Source organism: Myotis myotis, unplaced genomic scaffold, assembly GCF_014108235.1.
Source record: "Myotis myotis isolate mMyoMyo1 unplaced genomic scaffold, mMyoMyo1.p scaffold_m19_p_2, whole genome shotgun sequence".
NCBI classification, from domain to species: Eukaryota; Metazoa; Chordata; class Mammalia; order Chiroptera; family Vespertilionidae; genus Myotis; species Myotis myotis.
In genome coordinates, this window is record NW_023416324.1 from 217,638,505 (window position 1) to 217,652,043 (window position 13,539).

The following is a 13,539-nucleotide window of genomic DNA, read 5'->3' on the forward strand; positions in this document are numbered from 1 at the left end:
GTAAGATTTGGGAGAGGAGTGGTACGTTGTATCAGACACATGTTCTCAGTGTTCATCATCTTGAAAACCTCAAAGCAGATTTGAATCAGTTCACAGATCTTCTGAGACAAGCGGACATAAATCAGTGTTAGGAAATGGGGCCGGGGAGTGACAGGATGGGAGGTGGTGGGCAGAGCGCATCTGTGACCTGCACCCCTTCTCAGCCGCAGAGCTGCTCTACTCGCTGCAGTGGTGTGAGGAGCTGGACAACCCGCCTGCTTTCCTCACCGGATTTTGTGAAATGCTGGAAAAAATGAATATTACATACGATAACTTATGTGGACTTGGTAATACGTCTGGCCTTTTGCACCTGCTGTTTAACAGGTAAAAATCACTTTCTAGTTCCATTTTTTTAAATGACCATTTTACTACTTTATGGCTTGTTTCTAAAAAATTAAGCCCTCTTCATACTAATTTTTCAGTCAGGTTGATCTAAATCCGAATTTTTAATGATAAAAACTTACGGATACTAGGTACTGTTTATTTTTATGGGGAGATATTTGAACTTTGCTGGTGGTATTATTGTATGAACATGTTCAAGGGGCAGGTGATGGAGGAACAGCCTGTGGGCGTGGCTTCAGCTTGCCTCTGCCCGTTCTCCGCTGCTGGGATTCCAAGTGCCTGTGTGCTGCGTGTTCTTGCAGTTGCCTCTTGATGGTGGAATCATAAGCCCTCCCCGGGATGAGGAGTAGGGTGGAAACCAGTCGTCGCAGAGGTCGCGGCCGTCAGATGTCTAGTGGTTGAAATTGCTGGGCTGACCGCTGGTCAGGGCTTCCTCTGCCGTCCCACTGCACGCACTGCCCCCTCGGCGCTCGCCTCCGCAGCCCCTCAGTCCGCAGCCTCCGTGTCCCGGGAGGTGCCCTTTCCCCGGTGCAGGCTGCTGTGTGAGGTGGTCCCTGTGGGGACACAGGGGCTGAGGGCTGCCCTGTGCTGGGAAGTTCTGTCAGGAGCCTCAGCGCCCGATCCTTCCAGCCCCGCAGCTGTTGAGGGGCAGGAGTCTGTGGAGCTGACGCCCTCGTGAGGGGATTTCCTTCTGTAACAGAAACCCAGGATTGATTTAATTCTGTAACAGTGTTTAAAAATCTTACGTGCACTTTCTAAATAGGTTTTATTTCCTGCTTTTTTAGATCCATGGAACATGGCACCCTGTGGTCTCTTATTATTGCTAAATTGGTCCTTTCCGGAAGTGTGTCACCTGATGACGTGAAGCAGCATTACAGGAGGAAAGAAGGGTAGACTCACTTAAATGTTTTCCTTTGTAACGTGTCGTTGGACCACCTCGCTCCCTCCAGCTAGTAGTGTCGGAGGAATCGGGAAAACATGGTCCAGGGGATAAAAAAATTAAGTTAAAGGAAATGAGCATTAAAGACAAAACAATATCGTTTTTGGTTGGGAACACTCTTTTTTATAATAAGCCATTTTAACTTTATAACACTTCGTTGTGGAATTTCATGCTTGTTTTACACAAGTAGCATTTCATAAACTTGTTCTCTTTCCCCAAAAATCTCGGTTAGATGTCTTTCCTTTTTCCGTCTCTTGCATCCCTTTCCATTACATCATTTGCTCTATGAAAATTTCCTTACTCTTCTCTGCATAGGGGTCACCCTATGGAAGCATATTCTAGAAATGCAGTAAGTACGTTCCTAAGACAAAGAGCTAAGCTGTGGTTGGAGATACGAGAGGTGTAGCTCGATCTAGAGAAGGAGGCCGGGCACCCAGGAAGCACTCGGCTGAGGCTCTCCAAGGGCTTGGAATTGACTGACTTCCGAGAAGTCGTCAAGGGTGACGGGCATACGTTCTGGCACAGCAGAATTGTGAACCGAATGTCAGTGTTTTAAATCTTATTTAAAATTGTTAAAACTTAGTACTTTAATATGATAGATTTATTATTTTGAGATAATTAAAGATTCACATGCAAATTATAAGAACTAATACAAAGAGATTCCATAGTTCAGTTTCCCCCATTGGCACCATTTTGCGTAACTTTAGTGCAATTTCACAACTAAGAAAATGACATGGATCCGATCTGTCCACCAGGTTACATGTGGTCATTTGCTTCCGTGTGTTCTGTGTAGATCACATGTGTGACCACCAGTCACCAAAGTCTCAAGATGAGATATAGGACAGTGTTGATTATAAGGGCCCTTGTGATCCTTTCAGAGCCCCAGCCAGCTCCCTGCATCCCACCTCCTCATCCCTCCACCAGTCCTCTGTCCTCCCTCCCTAACTGCATCACTTAGGACTGTGATGTCAGTGAATGCAGTTTATGATCTCTTGATATTGGTTGTTTTATCCAGCATAATTTAAATTTTTTTCTGATTATAAAAGTGTAGGGCAGTGGTTCCCAAACTTATTTGGCCTACCGCCCCCTTTCCAGAAAAAATATTACTCAGCGCCCCCTGGAAATTAATTTTTTTTAAATTTTAATAGCAATTAAACAGAAAGATATATGTATTAATGTTTCTACCTTTTTCGTAAAATATAGTAAAGAAAGGTGTAAATTAGAAACATTGAAGTTTGAAATTATGAAACTATTTATTGAACTCAGAATAGAAAGGTAATACAAAAAAAGTTAAAACAAATGCACCTGTGGCCATCACCGCCCCCCTGGATCGCTGCAGGGCTCACCAGGGGGCGGTAGCGCCCACTTTGGGAATCACTGGTGTAGGGAATTAACTAACAAACTATTAGAACTAATTAGTACTGACATGCATTCTTAAGTGCATAGTTTGGTCGCATTGCATATACCCTGTATTCACACTCCAGAATTAAATATTTTTTAAAAAACAAAACTTCTGTATGACAAAAATACAGCAAAATTAAAGGCCAAGTGACAAAATGGGAGAAAACATTTGCAAATTAATAAAGAATTAATGTTCATATTATGTAATAGTTTCTATTAATTAGTAAAATAATCCAAATTGAAAAATATGTCAAGGACTTGAGCAGGTAATTCACAGGTGAAATGTAAAGTATAAAGGATTTGCCTCGTTAGTAATGATGGAGGTACAGATTAAGAGAAGCATATTTTATCGACCATATTGCCAGGAATTTAAAAGATTCATTGAGTGTACAGCAAAACACTCCCGTGTGCATTTCTGGTGAAAGTATAATGGATTACGTGTGTGTGTGTTTGTTGGGAAGCAATTTGAAATGACCAGAGTACAATACAGTCAGATCTTTTGATCTTCTAATCCCATTTCCAGGAATCTGGCCAGAACAGGTGTGTGCACGTGTGCTCAGAACATCTGCTGCAGCGTTATTTAAATGAGAGCAAAAGTGTGGGGAGTAAAACCTAAGTGTCCACTACAGAGAAGTAGTTAGATGGTGATACATTCATAGCGTGGAATATTTTTGTTTCTAATTTTTAAAGTTGTGTTGTTTTAAAAAGGAACAGTTTGTACCTCTGTGTTCTGATAGAAAAATCTACAGAGTATATAAGTGACAGATAACAACTTACATACTTTGTATTCAAGTATGAAAGTGGCAAATAAGAAAACAGTATGTTTAGTGTGACCTCATTATATAAATGAGCCCAGCTCTGCGCACCTATGCGGTAAGCTTACCCATGCACCGTGTGTGCAGTTCAGAGCAGCCACACATGGGGGGAGGGGAGCATGCTCGTTCTAAAAATTAGAAACACGTTAAAGGAGAGAGAAGCAGCATGTTGCAGTTGTGTGCATTCTCATCACCCAGAATCAGCAATTGCCAGTCTCTCTCCGGAGTTTCCTTCTTTTAATGCAGTTATTTTATACAGTAGAATTACTAGAGCATTTGAGTAATCTGAGTCAGGCATTTCTGAAATAGCTCATATTAGGGCAAATATAATTCCCACCTTTTCTGTAAACAGGTTTTTCCCCCTAACAGAAGGCAAGATGCACACCATCCAAAGCCTCTGTCCGTTTCTGCCCGAAGACGACAAGAAGGAATTCATTGCCCAGTGTGTGCCTGCCCTTCTGGCCTGGGCCGAGGAAGGCCTTGGCAGTACGAATGGTCAGTTTCCTGATGGTACATATTCTGTTGTTTTAATTCTTGCTTGAGTTGAAGTAAGTGTCTCTTCATATCTGAACCCAAATCTAGCAGAGATAAATTCTAGCTGATTTATCCTAGTTGATACTTTTGCTACATAACAAGGTGATGGGCAGTCGGTCAGTGTCTTTGGAGAGAGTCTGTTACAGTGTGTAGGACAGAAAGCTAGTCTCCAGGGAAGACCTACAGCCACAGACCCTCTGGTTGCCTGTAGCTCTTCAAGCTGTGCCTTGTCTCCAAGTGAGCCGGGGAGGGAGCACATGAAGGCAAAAGAGGGAATAGCTTTTGTTGTCTTTTATTTTTTTTAAGTTCTTTTTTCAAAATATGTGTTTATTGATTTCAGAGAGGAAAGGAGAGGGAGAGAGAGAGAAACATCAATGATGAGAGAGTCATTGATTGACTGCCTCCAGCACCAGGGATTGAGCCTGCAACCCGGGCTTGTGACCTGACTAGGAATTGAACCACAATCTCCTGGTTCATAGGTGAAGGCCCAACCATTGAGCAACACTGTCTGGGCAGCTCTTAAAAGTCCTGATGAATCTATAAAAGGAGACTTTTTAATGGTTTTGGGGAAATAGAGAAAGGTTTTAAACTACTTTGGACACTTTGCCATTTGTTTATTAACTTAATAAACCCTGTTGAACACTGGCTATGTGTTGAGAAGATAGACATAAAATTACACCATGTGAAAACCGGCATAGTCCTTGTGTGGAAGTGGCAGAAAAGGGTTTTCCACTCTGAGTGCCAGTGGTGACCTCACAGAGGAATCACCACCTGAGTGTGGAAGGGTCGTCGCTCTATGGCCCCAGTGTGGGAAGAGCTCTCCAGGTTCACAGGAACAGGACGAGAGCGGGTAGTTGAGTTTAGCTGGTGTGTCAGGTGGAAGGTTGGGGTGTGCAGGATGGTGGGTTCCGTGCAGGGGAAGGAGCAGATCCTGAGCCTGGTGTGTGGGTAGAGCTTGGACTCGAAGCTGCAGGAGCTGTTGGCCCACATCTGGGAGGAGAGAGCACATTCCCTTAGAAAGCATATTGACAGCTGTGGGAAGGGCGGGCGTGAGAGGGGAGGTTGGGGAAGAGACGAGATGGGAACTGCTAGGATAGTCTTAATGAGAGAAGCAGAGCTTCAGTCAAGGCCGAGGTGGAAGAGGATGTGGACATGAAAGAGATGTCGGACACAGAATTGAAGGGCTGCCTACGGGGGAGGCAGAAGCACCCGTAGCCCTTGTGGGAAGCCCCATAGGACACCCGAGGGTTAGGGTGGGGCGGGGTGTACAGGAGCCAGTGCTACGTTCTGAGCATGTGAGGTGAAGGTGCCTGTGGAATGAGGATTCATGGAGATTTCAGGGAGCAGCAGGCTGTCGACTGGGTAGGGCTGCTGCTGTGGGGTCCACGCTGTGCAGGTGGCCTCAGATCCACCAAGGAGGGGAGCCTGTTCAGACACAGAGTAAAGGGGGTGTGCGTGGAGGGAGCCTAGACTAAGGACTGAAGATAAAGAGAAGCCACGGAGGACTTTTAGGAAGCACCCAGCACCTGTGTTAAAGCCACAGGAGGTCGAATAGAGCTGGGGCCCGAGTGTCCGCTGGCATCGGCGTTGGAGGTACTTGTGCTGAGAAGGTGGCGGACGGTCTGTTGAGGTGTTTGACAGAAGGGTGGTAGGAAGAAGGTGGGAGCTGGAGAGGAATACAAGGTCACAGGGAAAAATGCACGTGGGAGGAGAAGGGGTAGAAAGTTGAGACAAAATCATTGATGGGAATTCCCACTGAGCAGGTGAGGAAAGGCGAGAGGGCGGGACCTCAACACACGGCAGAGGATGTCAGCCTCGTAGGCGCCGTGTAGGGTGAGTGTGGAGGGGAACCCCTGTGTGCCTGACTGACAGGCCTCAGGCCTCTCCAGGCCGGGCCATGTAACGCGTGGCAACTACATTGTAGATTTCTCGAAGGGCAGTGAACGTGTGAAATAACGGAAGAGGTGCCTATCAACAAACACTGGAGCAGTGGTTCTCACCCTTGGCTGCACATTAGAATCACCCGGGAATCTTTTTAAAATCCTGATTTCTGGGCCTCATCCTCCGGAAATTCTGTTTCTGTGTTACTAATGTTGTGGCCCCACCCCATCACAAAGAAACAGAATTTCCGGAGGATGAGGCCCAGAAATCAGGATTTTAAAAAGATTCCCGGGTGATTCTAATGTGCAGACAAGGTTGAGAACCACTGGTTTAGAGGCATTGCCCTAATGGCACCTGGAGCAGCTGATGCCGGAGAGAACCTGTGGCATTGGGCTCCCCTGCTGTGTGCACGTGGGGTTCGCTGTGGGGTTGGGATTTGCAGATCCGGAGGGGGAAGCAGTTGACCCGACCTGTAGAGAGGAGTTCCCAATGGGAGCAGGGGATTTCCCCAGCACAGGGGTACCGAGGACGTGCTGCACGGACGGCAGAGAGGAGCAGGGCAGGGACTGCGGCGTGTCCCGGACAGAAGGGGCTCAGCCTGCAGAGGCCGGACGGGGGACAGCGGAGGAGGACAGATGTGTTGATATTTGACAGCCAGTTTTGTTCTTTCAGCCAAACGGATGAGACAGAATTAGCTGACAAAGACTTCTAGTTCTTAGAAAATCAGTTATTTCTGTTTATACAGGGTGGTTATACAGGGCTGTGCAGAAGTAGGTTTTCAGTTGTGAGTACGCCAAACAGAGCTTATTCTTGTGTTATTTTATTCATTGTTATTTTCCATACGAACAATGTAAACCTACTTTGGTTCACCTCGTGCCTTAAGTCTCTTCTATTTTGCCAGGAAGATTAAAAAAAAAAAAAGCTCTGCCTTTAAAGGAAGAGGAGATGCATTCACAGTCAACCCTTGAAATGCATGGTTGGAGCGGCTGGTCCCCTCGTACACGCTTTTTTCAATAAGCGTGCAGCTCCCTGCGTGGCCTGGGCGTTTGCGACCTGTAGTGGGAACCTGGGTGCACAGGCAGCAGTGCATGTTCCCGATGGGTTTATACAGGGGCCTGAGCACCCAAGGATTTGGGGTCCGTGGGGTGGGGGCGTGGAGCAAGTTGTGGGGGAGTCGAAAGTTACATGCAGATTTTCAACTGCGTAGGGGTTGGTGCCTCTAACACTCTCTCTGTCCAAGAAAGTTTTGATCCAGCTCTAAGTAGTCTTTATGATAGTAGCAACATCACTTACATTTTGTTAATATTCATTTTGAATTTCCCTTTAGGAGGTTTTGGACATCTTGCCATTTTAAATTCTTGTCTGCAAACCAGAAGCATAGATGACGGAGAGCTATTCCATGGTATACTGAACATTCTGATGTGCTGGAAGAAAGACCATGAGGACATTTTTCTTTTCAGTTGGTGGGTGATTCTTTATACTGTTTTCCTCCGTATGTACAATCTGGACCCAGGATGTGTGTTTTATAGTCACAGCTGTGCAGAGTGACAGGTGGTGGACATTTCAGTCGCTCTTCCGTCGTGTGTGAGGTGAAGGGGAATGTCGTCTGTAAGGCTCTTTAATGCTTTGTGTTCTGCTCTGCTTTTGTCCTCGTCACAGTGACCTGTCAGGAGTGAGCCCAGAGGTCCTGGGAGTGAACGTGGAGATCGTGCGGTTCCTCTCCCTGTTCCTGAGGTGCTGCTCCTCCCCTCTGGCCGAGAAGGAGTGGGACTTCATCCTGTGCTCCATGCTGGCCTGGCTGGAGGTAAGCGCACGGGTGTCTCGTGCCCTCGTCCGAGTCTTTGTGCCGATCTACAGAGCAGCTCGGCCGCCCAGTCGTGTCGTTTACGTAATGATGGTGACCAGCGCCTTTGGGGACAAACTCCTCGCCGCCTCCCATTTCACGGGACAGCATGAGGACAGGTTCCTTATCCTTCCGTGACCCTCTCCCAACCGCTATTGAGCTGGTCTCCCCGTTCACTCATTTTAATGTAGTATCTGCTGCATAGCCCTTTCTGGTTTTATCTTTCCATGACAAGATTTTTGGACTTTTGGCTCTAATTAAATTATTCTTCCAACACACTGTCAGTATTGCCAGAGTAACTGATGCCTCCGAGGCCAGTTGACCCAGGGGATCGGCGTCTTTCTGCGACCCAGAGTGGCCTGGTGCGCCGTCATCGTGGGCGCCAGCGTGCAGGGGGCCAGGGTGGACCTGGTCGGAGTGTCTGCCTTGCCCGCTGTTGGCCTGGGGGTGTAAGCGTGACCTAGTTAAGCCTCGGTGTCCTTATTTTAACATAATTTAAAAATGCCCAATTAGCAGGGCTCCTGAGAATATTATAAATGTGTCTTTAATGTGTTCCACTTGCTAAATGGTCATTGATGCTACTTTGTTTTGTAGTTTTAGAAATAAAAAAGAACATTTCAGAATAAATGGGTTGATTCTAATTTCTAGTATTTAATTTTGAAAAATTATTTGATGTGAACTCTAGAAATGCTCCCTGAGAACTGAAAGGGCCTTCGCTGTATGGCCTTGTTTCCGGGTGTTCCGGTAGAGGTCTGCTTACCGACTTCATTTCTGTTTCCCAGACGACGCGTGAGAACTACGCGCTGCGCTCTGTGCCGCTGGTGCAGCTGCTGGCCTGTGTCAGCTGTGCTCTGGCCTGTGAGCTCAGTGCTTTCTTCGATTCCACAACGCGGGACCCTGCTGGCCGTCTTCCTGCAAACCTAGTCAGTGAATGGAAAGAATTTTTTTCCCAAGGCATCCACAACCTGCTTTTACCTCTCTTGGTGACAGTTACAGGCAAGTAAAAGGCGTACTCCTGAGGTTCATCAGGAACGACTTGTCAGAAAATCCACAACAGCTTCTCCGGGTGTGTCAGTCGAAGCGTCCAGCGGACGAGGAGGCAGGAGCCAGAGAGCCGGGGCCTGTCCGGGCGCCAGGTGTCAGTCTTCGGGGGCCACTGCAGAGTGAGAGGGGAGGAGTCAGACACACGGATTTGTAGCTCAGCCCTGTCTTAGCGAGAAGAAGTCGCCGGACAGTTGAGATCACTAAATGTTGTGCATACTCAGTTTGTGTTTCTAGAGTTATAGTTGGTTTAATGGGAGGTTTTAATATAGTTTTCTTAATTGATTTTAAAGAGAGTGATAGGAACATTGATGGGAGAGAAATACTGATTAGCTGCCTCCTGCCTCTTGGGGATCGAACCCACAACCGGGCATGTGCCTGACTGGGAATCTAACCAGTGACCTCTTGGTGCCTGGGACACAGCCCAACCCACTGAGCGACACCGGCCGGGGCTCCGGTTTTCCAGGAGCATTTTCTGTAGTAACACTGGTCATCTGTGAAGCAGTCGAGCTGTGCTTCCCATTTTGTTTTGGGAAGTGCATGTGTGTTTTGTGGGGTTTTTTGTCATTAGGAGAAAGCAGAGATACGTCTGAAACAGCCTTTCAGAACGCCGTGCTGAAGCCCATGTGCGAGACGTTAACGTACGTCCCGAAGGACCAGCTTTTGAGTCACAAGCTCCCTGCCAGACTGATCGCCGGCCAGAAAACAAACCTGCCGGAGCATCTCCAGACTTTGCTGAACACATTGGCCCCGTTACTCCTCTTCGGAGCTCGGCCCGTGCAAATTGCTGTCTACCAGATGCTGTACAAGTAAGTCTGAATAGATGTCATGGCGCTCTAAAATAATAGAATATATTCAGTTTTAACGCCTTTAAAGTCATTTACGGTTACAAAAACAACAGAAAAACAAAGTAAACTTGACTGTGCGTTTGTTATGACAAGGGATGCCAGGGTTTTGATCTCACTGTGTTCTCCATGCAGAGTTTACATTTAGATCATCCTGGCCATAGGTAGTTATTTCAGGAAATATTTAAAAAATATATTCATTACAAAATAAGTATTGGTCTTTCTGCTCTTAAACATGATTTTTAACAACAAACAATTTAAAATAATGTTCTGATTTCCAGGTTGATGCCAGAATTACCACAATATGATCAGGATAATCTAAAGTCATACGGAGATGAAGAGGAGGAACCAGCCTTGTAAGGTTTTTAATGATGTGTTTGTTACAGCGTCATAACCGGTCTCACTGAGCGTGACTCTCAGTGTGGAGCGTGTGTTCGTTCAGCAGGTCTTCACAGCCAGCTGTGAGATGTAAATGAAATCTAGAGTTCACCCAGAAAGATGGTTTCTCTCTCATCTTAATTGCTCCTTAACCATATTTTAGTTTCCTGCTATTTAGTAAAATTTCTTATGGCCACATGGTAGCTTTTGTGGCCAAATGTCCCTTGAGCACCCATTTAGTGCAAAGTATTGATTAAATGCTGAGGGGAGGATACAGTGTTGAGTAAACGTTCTTTTGTTTTTTAATATATTTTTATTGATCTCAGAGAGGAGGGGAGAGGGAGAAAGAGATAGAAACATCAGTGATGAGAGGGAATTATGGAGCGGCTGCCTCCCGCACGCCCCCTTCTGGGGATCGAGCCCACAACCTGGGCCTGTGCCCTTGACTGGAATCGAACCCGGGACCTTTCCGTTCGCAGGCCAACACTCTGTCTGCTGAACCAAACTAGCCAGGGTTAACTGTTCCTTTTCATAAGCAGCTTGCCCTCGCTGACTGTTACAGTGTGACGTGTACAAGTGGCCAGTGTGTGACGGGTGCTGAGAAAAGGACAGGGAGCCTGTGGTGGGCCACCCTGCTGGCACCAGGAAGGGACACTTCCTTGTGTGGAAGAGACGTTTGGCCCTTCAGGTCAGGCAGCGAGCCGCCGGCCGGAGACCACGCACCGAGCGTGGCGGCAGGAATCGTCAGGCTGTGCTGGGGATGGCGAGTCGTCGCCCCTCGACGCATGTTCTTACTGCGTATCTTCTTCCACTCAGTGAAGGCAGGGACTTTTGTCTCTTGTTCTCAGTCATGTTCGTAGCATCCACAATGGTTCCTGGCCTAAAGCAGACTCGAGTGATGCTCCTTTGTTGAAGGAAAGAATACATGAACGAGTGTGTGGAGTCGCGGGGAGGAGGGGTAGTGGAAGACGAAGCTGGAAGGGAGCTTACAAATGACACTTTGTAGGGTTTGGGCATTTTTTGGTAGGAAATGGGCTATCACCAGCTGATTCTGGCAATAGTATGAATCCTGAAGTGTATGCAGAAGTAGAGACCGTTCCAGAAATCATCACATGCGTTGGAGGCGTGTGGGGAGTGGAGAGCTGAGCTGGACTGGGAGCTCTGGGGTAGAGAAAGGCCAGTGTGGGAGGCGGCGGTGGTGGAGGAAAACATGGCAGGAGCTGGAAGACCCGTGGGTGTGGGAAGGGAGCCATGGAGGACACAGGGTCCCAGGGTCTCACCAGCTTCCCCTGCAGAGAACCTCCCGGGGGAGCACATGGGCCTGCGCTGCCGTGACTGTTAATCTTCCTGAGCAGACGCTCCGCAGCCTGTGTCTCGTGCCCACTGTGGGGGTGAAGGCCCTGGCAACCTCGTTCTTCCAGTCGCTGAGGGACTTGAGTCATTTTAGCTTGGCAAAGGGTGTGATTTTTTTCCATCTTTAAAACAGATGGTTGAAATAGATGTTTCCTAAAAGGGTCTTTTTTTTTAAGTGGTAACTTCTAGAGTCCATATTTTTAAAGCATGTAACATTTTACATATAATTTAAAAGTTTCATATTTAAAAATATTTTACATATAATATATCATATTTACATCTTTATGAATATAAAATATATAATGTACAATACATATATTTTCATGTATAAATGATATACATTTTATGTCTTTTATTTTCTATAATTGCCATTATGTAAAATTTGGAGTTCAAGGTGAATCTATAAAAGGAGATTTTTAAATGGTTTGGGGAAATAAAGAGGTTTTTCTGAAACGTCTGAGGGTGTGCGTGCTGGCAGTCGCTGGGGAAGCTGTGAGGACAGTGGTGTCTCCTCCTCCCAGGTCCCCACCAGCAGCACTGATGTCCCTTCTCCACGCGCAAGAGGACCTGCTGGAGAGCATCCTCGGCTGTGTTCCTGTCGGGCAGGTCGTGGCCATTCAGCCGCTGAGCCAGGACTTCTGCTCTGTGCTGGGCTACCTCCTCACCTGGAAGCTCATCCTCACTTTCTTCAAAGCTGCTTCCTCTCAGGTCAGTACTGTGGGGCCGTCGGACAAGCCTGTCCTCAGCAAATTCCTTAAGACCCGTGTTCAGAGGAAGACCTGTGCACACGACCCACGCTCTCCCAGCCGCGCCCTCTGCGTGGGGGTGTCCGATGGCAGTAATTTTGCCCACGTTACTCTGCAGCGTCATGTTTACTTGGAAAATAGACTCTAGTTTACTTACCTGTTTTTAAAATCTTCTAGGCAGATACCGACTGAGAATTCCTAGAGGCTTGGAATCAGTCTAATAGAGGACGTGGCTTCTGGGACAGGTCCTCCTAGAAGACGTAGTTTCCCTCTTCAGTGGAAGTGCAGGCTCTCCTTTCCGACGTGCACTTTCAGATGCTTACGTTAGGGGTCTGCTGTGCGCGTGACCCATCTCCTGGGACAAGTATGTCACGAGGTGCATCTTTGCCTTTGTATCTCTCGGGAATCAGGTCACAGGGCAGCATCCACCTCGGTGTCAAAATCACTTGGTTTCTCTTCAGGCCTCCCTCCCCGTGACCTGATCCTCCCCATGGCCTGAGCCTCCCCATGGCCTGAGCCTCCGTGTGACCTGAACCTCCCCGTGACCTGAGCCTCCCCGTGACCTGATCCTCCCCGTGACATGAGCCTCCCCATGGCCTGAGTCTCCCTGTGGCCAGAGCCTCCCCGTGGCCTGATCCTCCCCGTGGCCTGAGCCTCCCCATGACCTGAGTCTCCCCGTGGCCTGAGTCTCCCCGTGGCCTGATCCTCACCGTGACCTGAGCCTCACCATAGCCTGAGCCTCCCCGTGACCTGAGCCTCCCCGTGGCCTGAGCCTCCCCGTGGCCTGATCCTGCCCGTGGCCTGAGCCTCCCCGTGGCCTGATCCTCCCCATGGCCTGAGCCTCCCCGTGACCTGAGCCTCCCGTGACCTGATCCTCCCCGTGACCTGATCCTCCCCATGACATGAGCCTCCCCGTGGCCTGATCCTCACCGTGGCCTGATCCTGCCCGTGGCCTGAGCCTCACCGTGGCCTGATCCCCCCGTGGCCTGATCCCCCCTGTGGCCTGAGCCTCACCATGGCCTGAGCTCGTGTTATTTGCTGGTGACAAACCTCAAGAGCTCATTGTTGGGCTTTTACATTTGTTTCTTAAAATGTTGCTCATTTCAAAAAATTGCCCTAAATTGAAGCCTGTATGTGTAGGCATTTTGGTCTTGTCATCATATATTCAGAAATTTGGAAAATGGCCATGCACCATCTTTTTCATTAAACCAGAGTGTGGGAAGAACAGAGAATTGCCCAGCGGCTTTGCTAAGCCTGGAACTGAACTGAGCTGTGGACAGATAAACCACTGTAACCCACCAAATAACACGAGGTGAATCCTATAACAGAATTTAACACCCACAAAAACCTTAATCAGCCCTGAATCTGGGTTATTTTTACC

The 13,539-nt window shown here is 47.8% G+C and overlaps 1 protein-coding gene across 13 annotated transcripts in view; it reads left to right on the forward strand.

Annotated features, from left to right (window-relative positions):
• The window catches only part of LTN1 (listerin E3 ubiquitin protein ligase 1), a 51,283-nt gene that overhangs the window by 26,357 nt on the left and 11,387 nt on the right, over nt 1-13,539 (forward strand). For 8 of the 13 annotated variants that reach the window (XR_004973978.1, XR_004973979.1, XR_004973981.1 and 5 more), the window contains 9 exons: nt 204-363; nt 1,167-1,271; nt 3,890-4,047; nt 7,280-7,415; nt 7,612-7,756; nt 8,578-8,791; nt 9,408-9,645; nt 9,963-10,037; nt 11,934-12,120. Coding sequence is in view for 9 of the 13 variants with exons in the window: in XM_036348939.1 (XP_036204832.1) it covers nt 204-363; nt 1,167-1,271; nt 3,890-4,047; nt 7,280-7,415; nt 7,612-7,756; nt 8,578-8,791; nt 9,408-9,645; nt 9,963-10,037; nt 11,934-12,120 (1,418 nt within the window). In the remaining 4 variants the exon portion in view is untranslated. Of the gene's footprint in view, nt 1-203; nt 364-1,166; nt 1,272-3,889; nt 4,048-7,279; nt 7,416-7,611; nt 7,757-8,577; nt 8,792-9,407; nt 9,646-9,962; nt 10,043-11,933; nt 12,121-12,335; nt 12,479-13,370; nt 13,471-13,539 lie in introns of those variants that run through there. The other 5 variants (XM_036348944.1, XM_036348943.1, XM_036348946.1 and 2 more) reach the window with 4 other exon arrangements.